The sequence below is a fragment of the Oncorhynchus clarkii genome, chromosome 1 (assembly GCF_045791955.1).
Source record: "Oncorhynchus clarkii lewisi isolate Uvic-CL-2024 chromosome 1, UVic_Ocla_1.0, whole genome shotgun sequence".
Classification (NCBI taxonomy): Eukaryota; Metazoa; Chordata; class Actinopteri; order Salmoniformes; family Salmonidae; genus Oncorhynchus; species Oncorhynchus clarkii.
Window position 1 is genome coordinate 69647568 of NC_092147.1, and position 21147 is coordinate 69668714.

Here is a 21147-nt window from a genome sequence, read left to right on the forward strand (position 1 = left end):
TTCCGCCTCTAGATAGCATTAATTGGCGGTTGAATATCCAGATCTATCGCTTCCTAGATCTTTGAGACATTTCACGGAAAATTATCCAAACTCTAATGGTAATGTATCGCCAGATGTTTCATTTTTATAGTAGATTTCTAGTTAGGTATCTTGCTAAGAACACGTTGACACAACTGTGCAATGCCACCGAGCCAAATGAATCGAATATATTGTTTTGCTAGCTAGCTAAATTAGTTATATGTAGGGAGAGCTAACTAGTTTATTCGATATAGTCTGTTAGCTTGCTGTAGCTATCTAGGTAACGTTCGCTAGCTAATATGCTGGCCAGTTTCCAGATTTAACTGACTTTCAGTTTTGTTTCTGGATTTATTACGGGACTATATAGCATCTCTCTACTTTGCAAGCTAGCTGGGTGGCTGTAGTTGCATCTGTTGATCACATGTCAATAGTCTGTCTGTACCATAAGTTACTATTGCCAGCCAACTAACTTGACTCTCTTTTACGCCCAAATAGGTTCATATTGCTGGCTAGCCCCATGGCCCCTCCTAGGAAACGAGCATTGCCTGCACCCCTACCAGACGGGTTTACACTGATCGACACTGAGAAGAAGCAATGGAAACTGGGCAGAATTATTGGCCAAGGAGGTTTTGGATTGATCTACCTAGGTAAGTAACCAGACGAGTATGTCAATCCGTCAAGGTATCACAGATTCTCAAATAAACACACGCATCCCAATTTATTTTACCAGGAATCACAGATTTGGGTGTAAAGCATTACCAACGGAGCATTATAACTGGAGTATATCTGATTGATGCCAAATTACTGTCATGTTTATCACGGTTTATTTATCTGTGTCCCTGTTTTTTTCTGTTTTTTTTCTCTCCCCTCTTTTTCTCTCTCACACACCATATCTCCCTCCCTCCTTTTTTCCCATCTCCTACCTTTCTCTCTCTCCCTTTTTTTCCTTCAGCTTCGCAGGACATGGAAATGCCTGTTGGGGAGGACTCTCATTTTGTGATTAAAGTGGTGAGTACGGGGATGGCTGTGTTGTGAGTCAGGGCATTTCTATCACTGTATACGCTTTGCCGTTTGTTCAGAGAGAACTCCAGATGTGATCGACAGTTTGACTTAACCACAATAATTTGCTGTGAAACTCTTTCACTTTCTTTCTCTCTCGCTTGCTCTCTGCTTACTGGGTTTTTCGTGGATATGGGAAGGTATAATAAGGAACTGCCGTGTTAATATGCTAATAAATAAACCTATAATTGTACGACAGTCACATGCAACAGTTCTCAGCATTTCTATTTCCACATTTCCTCATATTTCACCCTCTTATTTCATTGTCTGCAGGAGTACCATGAGAATGGGCCTCTGTTTTCTGAGCTCAAGTTCTATCAGAGGGCAGCTAAACCTGAGAACAGTGAGTATCAACAAATTCAATCAGTCAACATCATGATGTAGCAGAAATATGACCAAGAGTTCATAGCCTATGTCCAATATAGGCTACATACTGTGTGGTTACAACCAAACCTATTTTAGGCTACATCTTATTTGAGTGGCCAGGCCCAGTGCAGCGGGAGTGTACTTGGCTGATGAAGTGCCCAAGACTGCTGCCTGGTGTAATTAATAAGCCAAAGCAAACATGCACCTCAGTGGCAGTTAGCCCCTTCCCTGCTTGTTTGAGCTCTTAATTCATAGAGAGGGACCCAATCCCACATAATGATGCCTGCTCCTCTGCTGGGCCCCTGACCACCTGCCAGTCTGGTGGAGAGCCAGCCAGCACTCCAAGACAGGCTTCCTGTTCACTTTGTGTATTTCTGTGTCTGTGATTTAGAAGTGCATGATTATTTCCTCTGTCTTTAAGTGGTCATATGTGTTTTTGTGAACAGTTCAGACAGTCCAACCTGAATCCACAGTCATTAAAACCACATCGCGTCCTAATTTGTTGCACCACTTTTAAGACCAAAGGCTTAGGTCCTCTAGGATCGTATCTTGGGCACTTGGCCATATTTGCTCAGCACCAGTTGTGCACCTGCTACCTTTCAGAGGGAATGAAACAAAATGGCATGAAGGTAAATACTGAGAGCAACAAGTAATTCATAAAACAAAAATGCTAAAGAGCAAATATCTGTTTTTGCACTCTTATTGTGTCCATTATTTCTATAGAAAAACAATAGGTGCAATTGTTGCACTGGTGAAAATACATTGTGAAAAGGTAGCCTAGTGGTTAGAGCGTTGGGCCAGTAACCGGAAGGTTGCTGGATCGAATCCCCGAGCTGACAACGTAGAAACCGGTTGTTCTGTCCCTGAGCGGGGCAGGGTGCTGAAGACACACCTCTCTGATTCAGAGGGGTTGGGTTAAATGTGGAAGACAGGTTTCAGTTGAATACATTCCAGTTGGACAACTGATTAGGTATCTCCCTTTCCCTAAATATAGTATGTAAGATACCATTTTTGGCCCTTGTAATTCTGTTCTGCTGTTGATTCAGTGCAGAGGTGGATGAGGAGCAAGACGCTGGATTTTCTGGGGATCCCTGCATACTGGGGATCAGGACTGGCAGAACACAACGGAACCAGGTACTACTGGAGCCACTACACTGACTGGTGTAGTGATGGTCATGGTGAAGGCATTAATAATCCCTTGCTTTGTGGTTGGGAAGTGTGTCAGAGATGATTTTACCTCTTATCCTTGACATTTGCCCTGTACCATGTACAGTTTTTATCCAGGTGACTCGATTTAAGAACAAATTTACAATTCAGGTACAGGTTCATGGTGATGGACCGCCTGGGCAGTGACCTGCAGAAGGTGTGTGAGAGAAACGGTGGCAAGCTGAAGAAGCACACAGTACTACAGCTAGGACGTGTCCTGGTGAGTCCCTCCCTCTGTTCAAATCAAATTGTATTCGTCACATGCGCCGAATACAGTGAAATGCTTACTTACAAGCCAACAATGAAGTTAAGAAAATACGAGTTAAGAAAATATTTACTAAATAAACTAAAGTAAACATAAAAAATAAAAAAATAAACACAATAAAATAATATTAGTAAAACATCCTCTTCCAAGATGGAATGTAAAGATTTCACCTTCTCTTTGTCTTCCTACAGCTGGATGTGCTTGAGTATATCCATGACAACGAGTATGTCCACGCAGACATAAAGGCTGCCAACCTGATGCTTGGTCACACAGACCCTGACAAGGTAAGCGCTAGCACTGTCTCAGAACAGTAGGCATGCGTATTCAAGGCATTTCTTGTACTGTGTATAAAACATACGTAGAAGACCGTTACTAGCTATATTAACATTGAGCAATGTATATGTTAAGCTTTTTACTTGTAGGTGGGCTGACTGTTATCTACACATACTGTCTGTTTATTCCCTGTACTGCAGGTGTACCTGGCTGACTACGGCCTGTCCTACAGGTACAGCCCAGACGGCGTACACAAAGAGTACAAAAAGAACCCAAAAAAGGGACACAACGGAACCATAGAGTACACCAGCATAGATGCCCACAATGGAGTCGGTAAAGTGGGATTTCATTGATATGAACACTCATAGTTTCAGGTGGCAACAACTATTGTGTAGTGAAAGGGCAAGGTTTCTGGGTAAACATACAAGAATTGGTGGACAATAGCTCACTTGTCTTGACTGTGTGGTCAATGATCTCGTATGGATGTATACTAACTGCGTTACTGTATCTTTCAGTTGGCAGTGTACTTGTTTATCAATGCATAAAGTGAACCCCCCCCCCTTCGTTCCTTGCTATAAAACCGCCCTCAGTAGGGAACACATTAGCTGGCAAATTGCGTACATGGTCCTTTTTTATTGGACATTGATTCGCTCGGCCTCGTATTCCCCGACACAGACTCCATTAAAAAAATCCCCTAATTAGCTAAAGTCATAACCTGCATCGTGTATTCATCCCCCATTAATTAAGGCTTTGATGTTTGGTTAGAGCGGGACTGGCCACTGATAACCTCTGTTTGCTAAGAGCGGAGGACGGTGCCGAGTTCGATATGCTGAACGAGTGTGGCGAAGACTCCCTAATCGCCATGCAACTGTTTCAATCAATGCTGTCCATATGAAGGAAAACAGACAAGATGCTTAGTCAGCGTTATTGATAAAGGCAAACCTGTCAATTTTAATCTTTTTTAGAGTGAAGAGGGTGGTGGGGGTTAACATGCTGAGCTTGTGTTTTTATGTTCGGTTCTCTGAATCAAGAGGTGTATGTTGGGCCCATGTAATTCACAGTTGCATACAAGCTAAAATGTGGCAGGTGGAACATGCTTCAACATGTTCCGAGTCGTTGATCTATGGCTGTGAATTTAATTTAACAAGAGGTTGGATAGGAATGACATTTAAATCACAGGACTGGTTTAAATACCGGTCTGTTCTTTTACAGACCTACATAGAAGTACACACACACACTGTCATCTAGTGCAATTTGTTCTCATGTCACATATACTGTATGTCGTTGCATATGGTCCTCATTCCAACTTTTTGGTCTTCGCTTAACAGTAGAAGCTCTTGTATAGGTGAATCATTCCTTTGCTTCTATAGCCCAGGGGTCATGAATCTTCTACAAACTAAAGTAGGTATAAGATGAAAAAATACACTCACTGGCCAGTTTATTACATACACACATCTAGTATCGGGTTGCCCCCCCCCCCCGCATTTTGCCTCCAGAACAGCCTGAATTATTCAATTGCAATTGCTGCAGATTGGATGGTGGTACAGCAAGTTTCATCCCTAAGATGTTCTATTGGGTTGAGGTCTGGGGACTGTGCTGGTCACTCAAGTAAACTGAACTTCCTGTTCCAGGCAATGTTTTTCCATTCCTCAATTGTCCAGTGTTGGTGATTTGCGTGCCCACTGGAGCTGATTGGAGTGGAATCCAGTGTGGTCATTTGCTGCAATAGCCCATCCGTGACAAGAATCAACGAGTTGTGTGTTCCGAGATGCCATTCTGCTCACCGCTGTTGTGCTGTGCCGTTATTTGTCTGTTTGGCCTGCCTGTTAACTTGCACGATTGCCGTTCTCCTTCAACCTTTCATCAACGAGCTGTTTTTGCCCACTGGACTGTCAATGTAATGATGCCAACAGACATGGCCGCTCTGCTTCTTTGCAGTATTTTGTTTTTGGGGTGTTATTTCTTGCATTATTAGCCCAGAATGTTTTTGTGTTATTACATACAGTCGGAAATAACTTTTGGATATCAGAGCGGCGGTATCTCACCAGCAATACAACCAGGAATATGACTTTCCCGAATTGAATCCTTTGTTCGTACCCCCTGGGCAATTAAACTTATCCCAGAGGCTGCTCCATGTCGGCGCCGGCAGAGAAGAGGTATTTGGAGTGGACTTGTAGTCAATCCACCACTTCCGAGTATTTTACTTTAGAATGTTCAGTCTTTGGACAATAAAGTAGATGAGCTCAGGGTGAGGATCTCCTTCCAGAAAGACATCATACATCATACTCTGTTTCACAGAATCATGGCACTCTCGGGATATGCTGTCCCCGTCCATACAACCAGCTCTGTTCTCAGTTCATGGCGCAGACAGGAATAAAGAACTCTCCGGAAAGAAGAAAGGTGTGGGTGTGTGCTTCATGGTGTGATTGTGATAATATATAGAAACTAAAGTCCTTTTGTTCACCCGACCTAGAATACAATCAAATGCTGACCGTATTACCTCCCAAGAGAATTACCTTTGGTTATAGTCACAGCCCTCAAGAAACTACACTGGACTTTATGCAAACTGGTAACCACATATTCTGAGGCGCATTTATTGTAGCTGGGGATTTTAACAAAGCAAATTTGAGGCAAACGCTACCGAAGTTCTATCAACACATTGACTGTAGTACTCGCTTAGGGAAACACTAGATCACTGCTATTCACCTTTTCGAAATACCTATAAGGCCCTCCCTTCGGTGACCTAGTTCATCAGGAAGTGTGTAGGAGATATTTTTCCTACCATGACTTAAACCTACCCAAAACAGAAACCGTGGATAGATGGCAGCATTCGCTCAACTGAAAGCGCGAACCACCACATTTAACCATGGCAAGGTGACTAGGAATATGGTCAAATACAGTTTAGTTATTCCCTATGTAAGGCAATCAAACAGGCAGCATTCTTCAGTACAAAGTGGACTGACAAAGTATGTGGCAGGCTCTACAGACAATCACAGATTACTGAGTAAGACATTTAAGCGTGTTAACCCTTGCAAGGCTGCCGGCCCAGACAGCATCCCTAGCCACATCCTCAGAGCACGCGCAGACCAGCTGGCTGGAGTGTTTAAAGACATATTTAATCTCTCTCTATCCCAGTCTGCTGTCCCCACTTGCTTCAAGATGTCCACTACCGTTCTGGTACCCAAGAAAGCAAAGGTATCTGAACTAAATGACTCACCCCATAGCACTCACTTCTGTCATCATGAAGTGCTTTGAGAGACGAGTCAAGGATCATATCACCTCCACCTTACCTGTCGCCCTAGATCCACTTCAATTCGCTTACTGCCCCAATAGGTCCACAGACGATGGAATTGCCTGCACACTGCCCTATCCCATCTGGACAAGAGGAATACCTATGTAAGAATGCTGTTCATTGACTACAGCTCAGCATTCAACACCGTAGTACCCTCCAATCTCATCATTAAGCTTGAGGCCCTGGGTCTGAACCCCGCCCTGTGCAATTGGGTCCTGGACTTCCTGACGGGCTGCCCCCCAGGTGGTAAAAGTAGGAAACAACACCTCCACTTAGCTGATCCTCAACACTGGGGCCCCACAAGGATGCATGCTCAGCCCCCTCCTGTACTCCCTGTTCACCCATGACTGTGTGGCCACGCACACCTCCAACTCCATCAAAGTTTTCAGACAACACAACAGTCGTTGGCCTGATTACCAACAATGACGAGACAGCCTACAGGGAGGAGGTGAGGGCCCTGGCGGAGTGGTGCCAGGAAAATAACCTCTCCCTCAACGTAAACAAAACAAAGGAGCTGATGGTGGATTTCAGGAAACCGCAGAGGGAGCATGCCCATCCACAGTGACGGGACAGTAGTGGAGAAGGTGGAAAGCTTCAAGTTCCTTGGCCTACACATCACTGACACTGAAATGTTCCACCCACACAGACAGTGTGGGGGAGATGCAACATCCTGCCGGGCTGTATCACCGCCTGGTACACATCACAGATGCTGAAATGGTCCACCTACACAGACAGTGTACGGCAACTGCACAGCCCGCAACCGCAGAACTCTCCAGAGGGTGGTATGGTCTGCCCAACACATCACCGGGGGCACACTGCCTCCCTCAAGGCCGTCAGACTGTTAAATAGCCAGCTACCACCCGGCTACATAACCCTGCACCTTAAAGGCTGCTGCCCTATATACATAGATGTGAAATCACTGGCCACTTTAATAATGGAACACTAGTCACTTTAATGTTTACATACTGCTTTATTCATATCATATGTGTATACTGTATTCTACTGTATTTAGTCAATGCCACTCCGACATTGATTGTCTTAATATTTATGTTTTTCTTAATTCCATTCTTTTTAGATTTGTGTATTGTTGTTAATTGTTAGATGCTACTGCACTGTTGGAGCTAGAAACACAAGCATTTTGCTACACCCGCAATAACAAATGCTAAATATGTGAATGTGACCAATATATTTAATGAATGAATGGATGTTTGTCGTACCAGTCTATGGTTTACAGAGACACTGTCTCGCGTGAAAAGCCCAGGAGGCCGGCCTTATCTGAGATACTTGATCTGGCACACCTGGCACCAAAGATCGTAACACGTTCAGTTGCTTGGGTCACTCGTTTTGCCCACTCTAACATTCAACCCAACAGTAACTGAATGCCTCAATGCCTGTGCGTGCTTTATATAGCAAGCCACGGCCACGTGACTCACTGTCTAGGAGCGATCAATTTTTTTTTGTAAACTGTCTGGTATGTGTTTATGCTTATAATCATCAGTCCTTTGATGTAATAACTTCTGTTAGGCCTACAGTACTCTACTATTGGAATGAGTCAATCAGGTAACGTTTCCCTTTTTGTCTACAGTTGATAAACAAACCAGAATTATATTCCAGGTGGCTAAATATGATGGCTGGTCTTACTTGACCTCCACGTTGTAAGTTTCTTTGGGTCTAATGGAAATCGAGATGCATGCAGATTGACGAGCTATAAGACTACTTTTTTGCTCAAGATCCCACACTCCCATCTTACCTATATCATCACCCTCGCTGGGTAGATGTTGCCATGACAAGGGTGGAGATAGAACAGAGTGATGCATCACTGAACTCTGAGCTAATTATCACCTATTGGAGCAGGATGCTTTGGAACACGGAGATTCCGAAAGAGCGGGTTAAGAGTGAAAATCTGAATATCAATAGGAGAGAGAAACCCGCGTGCCTACGCACGCATGAGCGTGTGTGCGCGTGCATGAATGCGTGTGCGTACACGCAAGCATATGCATGAATGTGTGGGTGCGTTAGAGAGCGCTGTATGTGTGTGTGCTGCCTTCTCATTAGGGAAAGATTCATAAATGCACGACCAAACAGCAAAGGAAAAGCTATTGTGAACAGGGACAATATGGTCAAAGCACGCCACTGGTGCTTAACGTAGTTGTTGATCTTTTTAATTGTTAATCTATTTTGTGGCTGTGGGAGTTGGCGTAGTTTTTGAGTGCTGGTGTCACTTGTGTTTTTCATCTTTATTCCCTCTTATCTGCCTCTCAGTATCAATGAGGCTTTATATAATTGTTTACAACAATGGCTTAATTAGAAGTGGCAGCAACAAATATACTGTAATGCTGACCTATACACTTAAGTACTTTACACCTTCCACTCTTGAGATAATTGATTCAGTAAATTACTTAAACAAGCGGCTTAATCACAAAAATGTTGAAGGCAACAACAGAGGCAGACGCAGTGGCAACCCACATCTAACTACAACCAACCAACCCCTGTTGTCCGTCTCTAGGCTAGCCAGTAGTGCTGTCCTGTTGGGTGCCGCTGCCTGGCAGCCACTGTGGCAGCAGCCTATTTAATTGGGAACACTGTCTGGGATCAATGCTAGCCATGGATCTGGCTCGAGATTTCTCCTTCTGACGAAGCTAGTCAGTCGATGGGTAATTTCTCCGGAGATGCACGGCCGTTACAGTATTGAGCTGCTAGAACTCCTCGGGCTCGACCCCTCACATGCACTCAATCCAGACGTATTGATGAACTCCCCACAGTTTTTCATAAAGACACTTTCTCAGTGCAGGGTTTGTTCACTTCCTTGTATTAAAACTAGATGGAAGGCATTGTTTACAACGAGGCAAGTCTAGAGGTTAATGTCTAGCCATCATCAGTATTTAGTATTTAGATATCTCCCCAGTGCACAGCACCCTGTCGACTTCTGTAACCTGTGGTATTGATTTGGGCGTAGATATCTGTGTGTTTTACTGCCTTAGAGAGGGGGTGTTTGAGCAATCGAGTGTGTGTGTGTTTAGGCTGTGCAGCGGGCGTCTGAATCATGTCAGAGGCCACAAGGATCCAGTTTCCTGGAACAGGCCAAAGAAGAAGGAAAACTGACATAAAATGTCGGCCCTCCCCTCAAAGCCCTGTCTGTCTGCAGAGCACAGGAAAAGTTGAAAGACTAACACTCCCTCCATAATTGTCATCCTCTTTACCCTCTCTTTGCATACTGTTTTCCCTCTAAACACAGCCCCTCAAACAAAGCTGTTTCTATCCTCCCAAACCAGGTTCTGATCATCTTCTGTCTCTGTGTAGCTCCATCGAGACGTGGAGACCTGGAGGTGTTGGGCTTCTGTCTGCTCCACTGGCTGTGTGGGGCGCTGCCCTGGGACTCTGTGCTCAAGAACCCTATACAGGTCCAAGAGGCCAAGACCAGGTAAAGACCACCCTCTCTCTGGATCCCTCTCCATCTTCCTATTGATCCTTAGTGTTAAATCCCCCTCAAAATACGTCAGTTTTAAGCTAGTGGGATGTTGTTTTTTGCATGGACCGCGTTTCAATTCACCACACCCACCTAGAATATGTCGGTGGCCGAGCTACAGTGGTGTTTGTCACGTGACTTGTCTGAAGGTAACCCGGTACCAGTTAAAAATAAAATATGGAGGTAGTTTTGTGTCGAAAATAAGGGGTTAAATGTGTCAAAATATATATTTCCTGAGTTTTGTTATACACCTGTCCACATACTTGTGTGTATATAGAGTATCAAAATCGAGCACACCGCCATGCAATTTCCATAGACAAACAGAATGGCCTTACTGAAGAGCTCAGTGACTTTCAACGTGGCACCGTCATAGGATGCCACCTTTTTTATAACAAGTCAGTTCGTAAAATGTCTGTCCTGGTCAACTGTAAGTGCAGTTCTTGTGAAGTAGAAATGTCTAGGAGCAACAACGGCTCAGCCGTGAAGTGGTATGTCACACAAGCTCACAGAACAGGACCGCCGAGTGCTGAAGCGCATAGCACGTAAAAATGATGTCCCCGGTTGCAACACTCACTACCGAGTTTCAAACTGCCTCTGGAAGCAACGTCAGCACAAGAACTGTTCATCGGGAGCTTCGTGAAATGGGTTTTCACGGCCTAAGCCTAAGATGACCATGCGTAATGCTAAGTGTCGGCCGGAGTGGTGTAAAGCTCGCCCCCATTGGACTCTGGAGCAGTGGAAACGCATTCTCTGGACTGATGAATCACCCTTCGCCGTCTGGCGGACGTATCTGGGTTTGGCAGATGCCAGGAGAATATTACCTGCCCAAATGCATAGTGCCAACTGGAGGAATAATGATCTGGGGCTGTTTTTCAAGGTTTGGGCTAAGCCCCTTAGTTCCAGTGAAGGGAAATCTTAACACTACAGCAAACAATGACATTCTCGACGATTCTGGGTTTCCAACTTTGTGGCAACAGTTTGGGGAAGGACATTTTCTGTTTCAGCATGACAATGCCCCTGTGCACAAAGCAAGGTCCATACAGAAATGGTTTGTCGAGATCGGTGTGGAAGAACTTGACTGGCCAACATCTGTGCCCGACCTCACTAATGCTCTTGTGGCTGAATGGAAGCAAGTCCCCACAGCAATGTTCCAACATCTAGTGAAAAGCCTTCCCAGAAGAGTGGAGGCTGTTATAGCAGCAAAGGGGGGACCAACTCCATGTTAATGCCCATGATTTTAGAATGAGATGTTCGAACCTGTGTCCACACTAATTGACAAAGTATATCTCTCGGATATAGGACAGACCCTTCAAAACTTTGTCCTTACAGTATGTCTGTCTTTAAGTTAAACCCTTGTTTCTCTCTCCCCCTTTATTTCATGCCTGTTTCTCTTTCCAGACTCATAGGTAATCTACCTGGTTCGGTGCAGGAGCTGTCAGTGGGTGGAGCTTGCACAGGTGAGTGAGAGAGCCTCCGTACCAGTCAGTACTTGTCCAGTAGTCAGACTCCAGAGTCACCACTTTGTCCCAGAAGGGAATGAAACATTTTTAAGAGGGTTTTTTGAAATATGTTCCCACAACTCCATTATCCATCCCAGAGAGATGTCTTAGACTCCATTGTTGTGATCTCTGGTACTGTAAACAGAGGTCACGTCTCTGTGAGGTTATGGCTATGTGATGTATGGTGGTGACTGACTGGGATGATTCTCTGCACCTCCTCCAGAGGCAGGGCCGGGCTGGTCGCCACAGATAAGGCCCAGGACATGCATCAACCCTATTGTATATGAGTGTGATACACACTCAACCACAGTGTGTGTGGGTACACTAGGTAGCTGGACATGTTAGTTGCAGTAAGGGGTGACGGTTTCTGTGTACTGAAACACGCAGACCACACGGCACATAGCCAGTGTTAAAACATCACAGATACGTCGGAGTGGGACTATTGCGCATTCTCTCTTTTGTCCCTCTTCCTCTCCCAGATGAGTTGGCCAGTTTCCTGCTCAGTGTCAAAGCTCTGGAGTATGAGGAACGTCCGGACTACCAGAGGCTGAGAGAGCTGCTGTCTGAGGCGGGACCGAGAGCGAGCGGAGGCCAGGGAAGGCTGGACCTGTCTGTGCCACGAGGAGCAATGTCAGGGGGTTCCTCCACCAGAGGGTCTGATTGGCCAGACAGGGGCAAGGTGAGAGTAGCTGAGAGATTACCTTGCTCAGAAAACTGCCTATTGGGACCCCTAATGTACACCTATTAATCAATCCGTCAATTAATCAATCGCACACATCCAGATCTACTCACAAATGTAGGCTAAATAGGCTCTTCTGGGAAAGCTTTCCACTAGATGAAGGAACATTTCTGCGGGGACTTGCTTCCATTCAGCCACGAGCATTAGTAGGTCGGGCACTGATGTTGGGCAATTAGGTCTGGCTCACAGTCAGCGTTCCAATTCATCCTGAAGGTGTTCAATGGGGTTGAGGTCAGGGCTCTGGAGGCCAGTCAAGTTCTTCCACACCAATCTCAACAAACTTTTTCTGTATGGACCTCGCTTTGTGCATGGGGACATTTTCATGCAGAAACAGGAACAAGGGCCTTCTCCAAACTGTTGCCACAATGTTGGGAGCACAGAATCGTCTAGAATGTCATTGTATGCTGTAGCATTAAGATTTCTCCTCACTGGAACCCAAACCTTGAAAAACAGCCCCAGACTATTATTGCTCATCCACCAAACTTTACAGTTGCCACTGCATTCGGGCAGGTAGCGTTCTCCTGGCATCTGCCAATCCCAGATTCGTCCGTCGGACTGCCAGATGGTGAAACGTGATTCATCACTCCAGAGAATGCGTTTCCACTACTCCAGAATCCAATTTACACCACTCTAGCCGACACTTGGCATTGCGCATGGTGATCTCGGGCTTGTGTGTGGATGCTTGGCCATGGAGACCCATTTCATGAAGCTCCCGACAAACAGGTCTTGTGCTGACGTTGCTTCCAGAGGTGGTTTGGAACTCGGTAGTGAGTGTTGCAGCCGATTCTTACGTGATATGTGCTTCAGCACTCAGTGGTCCCGTTCTGTTGGCTTGTGTGGCCTACCACTTCACAGCTGAGCCATTGTTGTTCCTAGACGTTGCCACTTTGCTCGATTTAAAAATAAAAAATAAATTATACAGCTGTCAGCAATGGGTGTGGCTCAAATAGTTGCATCCACTAATTTGAAGGGATGTCATAATTGTGTGTGTCATGCTGTTTTAATGAGCTTCTTGATATGCCACACCTGTCAGGATGGATTGTCTTGGCAAATGAGAAAGCCTCACTAACCGGAATGTAAACAATTTTGAGAGAAATAAGTCGTGTGTGTGTGTAACATTTCATTTCAGCTCATGAAACATGGGACCAACATGTTGTTGATATTTTTGTTCAGTATCTAATATAGCTGGATAGGGTAAAGTGCAGGTCAGGGGAGTGTAATGGAGACCAGATGGCTACTCACTTCATGTTCATTGTTTATACTCTGATTTATAACCCTCTGGGAGAGGTGAGGTGTCTGTGTGTGGGTCTGTTGGGAGCCCCAGTGCAGTGTGGGAGATCTACACACACTGATAGCCTCAGCCACAAATCCAGGTCTTTATTTACAACACACATACACTCCAGAAAGTATTTCTCATCAAATATGTGCATTTCAATTGGACTGTACCAAATATGTCATCTCTCTGGCTCTTTGCATAGCGGTGAATCACATTTTCTTCTCTAAATGCCTGGCGGGGATCTTGACCGCAGTAAAGGGGGTCAACTTGCCCCTGACCCCCACGGAGGCACACCTCGTCCCCCTCAAGAGGCTCTGGAGCGGAGAGGTGGTGATTTTCTGGAATTTACCAGAATCACTTGAGCCTCCAATGGTGACTAACTTGACCTGCAGATGGCCAAAACAGCCCAATTTGAGGCGATTGATGACACACACTTTACACACACTTTACAGGGGCAGAGGATCAGCAGCCATAATTGTTCTAATTTTCTCTAATTTCCATGCTGAACTGCTGGGCAGTTGGATCTGTAGTCAAATAGAAGTCAATTTTTGGAGGTTTGGAAAGTGAGTAAATGTCAGTCGAATTAATAGGGGTCATGGAAAGGCTGCTTTCAGTGTCTGTCCTACTCTATTGTTATTTACTCCTTTTTCCTCCCCGATTTCATGATATCCAATAGGTAGTTAGTTGTTGTCCCATCATTTGTCCTGTACGGACTCCCGTATTATTATTTATCTTCATCATTCAAAGACAAATGAATAATTCAGTGAACAATGCTTCGTCTTCAACACAGTAGGTGGCCTTCTCCTGGTCAATGGAGAATCAAGCAAGTTTCTACTATCAGAAACAGTTGCATGCTAGCCTCTTACTAAGCCCCTCACCCTCTCTTCCTGTATCCTTTCCCCACAGAAAGCAGGCCGAGGTAGAGGCTCATCCAAACTAAAGCCCGTAGTTGTGGTGGATGAGGAGAGTGATGAAGAGGATGAGAAGATGGAGTTGGATGAAGCGAGGCCCAAACCTGTACCACCCAAGGGCGTAAAGGTGTTGGCTATAAACGGGATTCACTAAACTTTACTACTGAGCTGTTTGCAACTGGTTTTAGAACAATATGACCCAAAAATAAATGTATTGGAATGTACAGTAGTGGACACACATGGAGAAATGCCCTTTTATTCTGAAGTGTTGACAACAGGAGTAAAAGTATGTTTTCATTCAGTTGTTCGTTTGCGTCACATGAAATAATTATTCCGGTGTCCTTTCCCCACAGAAAGCGGGCAGGGCTAAACCTGCAACTAGAGGGGCCTCCAAACCAAAGCCTATATATGTGGAGGATGACAGTGATGAAGAAAAGATGGAGATTGAAGAGGGGAGACCCAAGCCTGTACCATCTCGCTACATTAGGGGACCACCAGTATCCAACCCCCAGTCAGAACATGGGGTAAGGTGTTAGTGAATTCACAAGCAGGAAATGTCCAGGAGTATGTTGTCATAAACTAGTGCATGCTAGCTTCACGTGAAATCTCAATCCGGTCTTTTTGTATCTTTTCCCCACAGAAAGCAGGACGAGCTAGAGGGTCGTCCAAACCAAAGTCTGTATATGTAGAGGATGACGAGAGTGAGGAGGAGATGGAGAGACCCAGACCTGTGCCGTCTCAATACATCAGAGGACCACCCAAATCCAAGCCCCAGCCAGAACAGGCGGTGAGGCCAAGGCACTAAGTCCTGCAATATTGACAGGATTCTACTAGAATGTTGTCAAACTGGTTTTACAAGAATGGACAAAATGACCAGCTACTTTACATTGACGCCCAACTGATAATGAAATACGTTTTATCAGAGCAAGTTCAAACCCAAAATAAATCACTTTTTTAAATTGTGATAATTTTTTTTAATTGCCTTTGTTGTAATTTCACATTAACGGCTGTTACAAAAGTTCACGTCAATGGAAGAAACCCAAGCAAATGTGTGAATTATCCCCTAACAGAAAACATCAACACAAACCAAACGTCGCGTCAGGAAAATAGTTGCTGATGACGGCGTTGCTGTAACCTCAAGACCACAAGTCAACCATAGACTGTTCCAACCCAGAGAAAGTACAACCCCTACAAAAAGCAAATTGGGTCAAACACATGATGACCAGTGGGAGGACCACAGTCAGACAAACTGGGAAAAACATCTGTACAAAGAGGATGGTTCGGAAATCTTCAACCATGACCACCGGTGTGGGGGTAAGAGTAATAAGCACAATCCCCCAGAATCTGACCACTGGGAAAGTCCCATCCACATATATGACTGTGGTGAGTGGGAGGAATACAGCCACAAAGACCACGGCCAGAGAGCAGAGCCTTCTCCCAAACAGAAGAGTGGCTGTAATGTCACACTGTACTGTAGTGCCTTGGTGGTCTTATTCCTGTCCCTGGCCTTTCTATTCACTCTGACTGACAGTCCTGAATGATGACTTGGTGCTGTTTCCCTGCAACTCTTTGAGCTTTTTTGTTGTTTCCTATTCATCATGCCTATTTTAGGTTTGCATCATCCCCAACTCTTACTCCAGTTCGCTATAGTGTCATGACGTGAGTGAGACAATATACATTAGATGAGATGTATTATGGATTTGCTGAGGCTCATGTTAAACCATATAGCTCTATGCCCAGGCTTCAGTCAGCTCTCAGGGTTTCTGGGTGGACATCTTCACTGTGATGGGCTGTAAACAACAAAAGTAAAAATGTAATTTAACATGGACTACATTGTTATTTGCAAATGTCAAAACAGGCTCGCTGTATCAATTACAAAAAAAAAAACCTATTGTGATTTGCAACTGTACCTCTGGGGATTTTCTATAGTCTTAGTGTGATTTATGTGTGACTGTTGTATAATATACTAACCAAGGACATGGTACCTCCACACTACTAAATGTGATCTGCTATATTCAATGTACTTATTATTGTGCATGAACAGCGCTCTATATTACCTTTTTTGAATGACACATTATATGAAGACTATATAAGGTATGTTATATGACCTTTTTATGAAGGACATCGACTGTAAAGTGAGTCTTAATGCCATATGGCGGCTTGAAATACCTTGCTGCAGTAGGGACACTCTCCAAACACTATGTTGAAGCTCTGGCGACTGGAAGGTAGTCCACGCAACCACTGGAGAGAAACCGAACAGGAACTAGTCAAACTAACTAACAGGAACTAGTCAAATTGAAGTTGACCAATTCCTTGTGCCTGTAGTGGCAAGATTAGAGAAATGCAAAGAAGCCAAACACCTGAAATGAATTTGACGTAAAAAAAAAAAAATTCACATCCCATTTTTGTATGAATTTATAACAAATTATTTTAAATTCATGCATGTCTTATCCTGGATAGTGTGTAGTGTTTTGTAAAACAGACATGCCTACTGATTGGGTAGGATAGTTGTGTTCGTGTCCCTTACCTCGTACAGACAGGCCTGGTGGAAGGGTTGGCCGCAGCGAGGGTCGTTGCACACCTGATCAGGAATGGCCGACTCCAGACGGTAGGCGTAACAGATCCCACACTCCGCACTGAAACTCTACAGGAGACATTCTTAGTAGCTCTCCTCCTGAATATCCCCTCTCTACCAGTGTCCCCCTTCCCTCTCTCTGTTTGCATATTTCTTTTCATGTAACGAGAAGCCCTTTTTCTCTCCTAGCGATCCATTAAAAAGAGGATGGCAGGTACAATTTCAACATCTGGTAAAGTAAACTTTGCTCTTCGGAATGTTAATGATGCTGAGGCATTAATCACCGTGGCGACAGTGGATAAACACGGCGCCCTTTCAACCCATTCGGCGGCAAAAAAGAGATAAATGGGGGTGTGATTAAAGCGATCTCGATTCTGCCATCTTTGTTATTCTAATGATCTTATCTGTAAACAACCCAATTAAAGGGGATGCACACCCACCTCCAGCAAACAAAAAAGACCAGAAATAAAAATATATTTCTATACACACGATTCCTCGGCAGAGGTAATTGTGAGGGCTTGGTGTTTGAAACAGGGAAATGCAACGTACAGATTTTTCGTGGGTGGCAGGTGATGGGAATTCTATCTCCAAAACATCCCGGAGGTTTTGCAAGATGCTGCAGTCCGGGTTCCTGAAAGACACAAAACAGCTCCTTCACACACTAATTAAACACATGCAAATGAGGGCGAGACAGAGGGAAGAGAAGTTTGCAATTATGACCAATATGTCTTTCTCTCCCAGCTAGGAAATGTTGACCAATGCTATCACGTTGAAATGGCATAGAAGACTGTTAATTTAGAATCACATTGTATGGAACATATAATACCAAAAAGTAGACTGTATCCAAATGACTGACTACCTAACTTACCATAAATGCATGTTGGCATTCAGCTTGTTCCTCAAAGGTGTTACCACTGCAGGGGAAAATAACCCACACAAGTTGTGAATTCCAAATGGACATTGTAAAAAGAGAGGTTTAGAGATACACAACACTTGCAGGGGGATTTAACAGTCGTTTTTGTGCATTTCAATGCATTTCAGAAAACATCGCCCCACATCTAATTTGGGGTGATGTCAAGTGTTTTCCTGGATGCAGCACACAGGCTCTTACAAACAGCTCTTCATATTTGATGACAGAGAGTCAGGCAAAGAGGAAATATTCCAATAACTTCCACATAAACGCTCTGCTCTAGTCCGTTCCACCCCATGAGCCTCGTCTTTGTGTACAGCCATCATTGCATTCTGTTGTTTGTTATTCTTAAATGCAAAAAGCAATATTTCTGCGTGACCCCATCTATTTGAGGGTCGCTGCCTGCCTCAGTCTTGGCGACAGCAGTGTGTGTTTAATAGCATTGCTAGGCAACCAACAATGAGTTCTGTGTGGCACTGTTGGCCAAGCATGACCTTGGATTTAAAGAAACAATTGGCAACAATTGTTAGGACTTAAATAGAACAAACTCGACCTTGGTTGGTCCGCTCCTACTCGTACCAAATCAAAAGCATGATTATGTTGTAAAAAACTTTGTTGGGTAGTACACATTCATCAGCTTTCCTTTTTAATACAGCGTTCCTTTGTCTGTGATCACAGATATGATAGAATAAGGGTAGGTGGAAGCCAGGTTTCCTCAATACTACATGTGCTTATCAAATTGAGTCAGATCAGTTAATAAACAGGAGGATGCATAAAATAAAATACATTTAAACATGGCAGTGTGCCGTCATTTAATATAGGGTACACATTTCATATACATTATCGATTAAAAAAACATTTAAAAAAAAGGAACAACCATAAGTATAGTCTTTCACCTACCATGCTCAGCTCCAAGCAGGCAGCACTCTGGCAACATCTTTGGGTGTTGTGTGTCAACCTCCACTTTTATGGACACGTTATTTGCTGCAGACATAGTTAATCAGTGATTGGAGACGAGGAATAGCTGACCACAACACAAAGATAAAAGTGATAGGTAGTAGCAGTAGTGGTCTGTTGTTTAGTTCAGTGTGCATGAGGGTTAATTATGGCCTATAGAGGTCTCTAGTTGGTGAGTTTGCATGTCTGTGTGTTCGTTACCGATGGCAATCCTCCTCATGGTGTCGGCTCTGCTGGGTTTCTCTGGCTCTAGAACCCAGGTCTTTTCATCGATCTCATCTAGAACCGCCCAAAACTCAGCCAGAGACTCTAGAAGCAGCAGGAACTGAGTGTGAACATGACCCAGAGAACTCTGTGGGGAACAGAACACCGGTATGACAACCTAAACTAGGGTTCAAATGTGTGGGTGGATACTTTTTGAATAAAGAAATGAATTCTCTTAACTGAGAAATTATAATTACCGGTAGTTAACAGTCCCTTCAAAGTATTCACACCACTTTTCCCACATTTTGTTGTTCCAAAGTGAGATTAAAATTGATTTAATTATATTTTATTTAAAAAAATGATTGACACAAAATACTCTTAATGTCAAAGTAGAAGAACAATTCTAACATTTGTAAAATATTTATAAAAACTAAAAACACTAATATATCTTGATTAGATAAGTATTCAACCCCGAGTCAATACATGTTAAAAATCACCTTTGGCAGCGATTATAGCTCAGTCTTTAAAAAGATTAGTTCTGAACTTATTTAGGCTTGCCATAACAAAGGGGTTGAATACTTATTGACTCAAGACATTTCATATTTAATTAATTTGTAAAAATGTCTAAATACAAAATTCCACTTTGATATTGTGTGTAGGCCAGTAACAAAAATCTCAGTTTAAACAATTTTCAATTCAGGCTGTAACACAAAATGTGGAAAAAGTCAAGGGATATGAATATTTTCTGAAGACACTGTATCATTATACCCATGTACATTAAATGGTAAGGATTTGCAGAAAAATTGGCATCTATAAAAGGTCTGACCTTGGAGAGAATGACCCGTGTAACCTAATAAGTTTATTTGTATTAAAATGACCACAATTTACACCCATCTAACGGTTAGGGAAATATTTTTGCCTAGATTTGTGAGGTGAAGATGAAACATTATATACAAACATGATTTAGAAAATTATTTGACTCTTTATTTAGCATTTAATGCAGGCACAGGCTCAAAAAAACAAATTCCCTTTAACTATTTTATTAGACTAGCTTTGTCCCGGGAAATCTGACATGAGGGAGAAAAAAAAAAAACTTACAAAAAAAATAGAGAAATGAACCAAAAATTATGGGTCATTGTGCCAGCACAGTGCACACAATTTAGCATCGCACAGGTGCAGAGACTCCGCAATTACTGGCCAATTAATGCCAGTGGCGTGATTATGGTTATGGCTCCATAGAAATACAGTGGACCCAGTAAAAGGGGGCTTGGTAATTGAATTCCTGCTGGATTTGAGTGGCAGGATGTAAGAGTGTGTGTCTGTGGAAAGCTAAGATCCGCTCAGTACTCCTTGAGTGCCTCAATTAGGCCTCTTCATCTAGCACTGAGTAAAAACAGATCTATCCTCGCTACAGGCTTAACTCCTGAGGAAATGAGAGCCTAACCGTACATACTAAAACACTGCTAATAAAAGCAATCATCTAGTGTGGTTCAAATGGAGTAATGATGTATGAATGGATACACCTAAAGCCTTTATAATGGTGGCTTGTGTAGACATTGAGGGAACTGTGATGCATCTGCCTGGGCCCTCTTCTCCTGGCTGATGACAGATAGGATTCTAACCCCGTGCTCTAATTATCTATTACTGTAGGTCCGGTACATACAGTTGTACACGCACGGACTCACAAACACACAGACTGCTGGCAGAGGTTGCTCATGCTGTGCCACACCTGCATTGGTGGGTCTGGTGCCCACCAATGGTCCTGCCCAGCCACAATCTGATTCATACGTCAATCACCACACACTGATTTTAAAAGACACAAAACAGGTATGTATTACTGTATGAACATACACTCATTTGCCAGTTTATTAGGTACACCCATCTTGTGCCAGGTCAGACCCCACCGTCGCCCCCAGAACATCCTGAATTCTTTGGGTTGGAAAACATTGCTCAATTTGTATCAAGGGACCTAACGTGTGCCAAGAAAACATTCCCCACAACGTTACACCACTGCCACCAGCCTGTACCGTTGACAATAGGCAGGATGGGGCCAAGGTGTCATGTTGTTTACGCCAAATCATGACTGCCATCAGCATGATGCAACAGGAACCAGGATTTGTCTGACCAGGCA

The 21147-nt window shown here is 43.8% G+C and overlaps 2 protein-coding genes across 3 annotated transcripts in view; one reads left to right on the forward strand and one right to left on the reverse strand.

Annotated features, from left to right (window-relative positions):
• LOC139411489 (VRK serine/threonine kinase 2) lies at positions 1-16718 on the forward strand. The gene is made up of 15 exons (XM_071157938.1): positions 1-98; positions 514-665; positions 971-1026; positions 1351-1420; positions 2490-2577; positions 2761-2869; positions 3106-3198; positions 3388-3520; positions 9780-9900; positions 11344-11402; positions 11924-12123; positions 14366-14497; positions 14724-14894; positions 15011-15157; positions 15441-16718. Exons 2-15 carry the CDS (start codon positions 536-538, stop codon positions 15909-15911), a joined length of 1980 nt encoding a protein of 659 aa, XP_071014039.1. The 5' UTR covers positions 1-98; positions 514-535; the 3' UTR covers positions 15912-16718.
• The window catches only part of LOC139411495 (FA complementation group L), a 14354-nt gene continuing 9170 nt past the window's right edge, over positions 15964-21147 (reverse strand). For both annotated transcript variants that reach the window (XM_071157960.1, XM_071157951.1), the window contains 7 exons: positions 19014-19164; positions 18756-18839; positions 17814-17859; positions 17495-17576; positions 16898-17014; positions 16540-16611; positions 15964-16160 (listed from right to left, as the gene is read on the reverse strand). In XM_071157960.1, coding sequence (XP_071014061.1) covers positions 16125-16160; positions 16540-16611; positions 16898-17014; positions 17495-17576; positions 17814-17859; positions 18756-18839; positions 19014-19164 — 588 coding nt within the window. In that variant the 3' untranslated portion in view covers positions 15964-16124. The remainder of the gene's footprint in view (positions 16161-16539; positions 16612-16897; positions 17015-17494; positions 17577-17813; positions 17860-18755; positions 18840-19013; positions 19165-21147) is intronic.

Excerpts from the sequence above, each read along its gene's own strand:
- LOC139411489 (XM_071157938.1), top strand. The coding sequence starts at position 536 with ATGGCCCCTCCTAGGAAACGAGCATTGCCTGCACCCCTACCAGACGGG. Across the intron at positions 3,199-3,387 it reads GTCACACAGACCCTGACAAG|GTGTACCTGGCTGACTACGG; the intron begins GTAAGCGCTAGC and ends CCTGTACTGCAG. Across the intron at positions 14,895-15,010 it reads ACCCCCAGTCAGAACATGGG|AAAGCAGGACGAGCTAGAGG; the intron begins GTAAGGTGTTAG and ends TTTTCCCCACAG.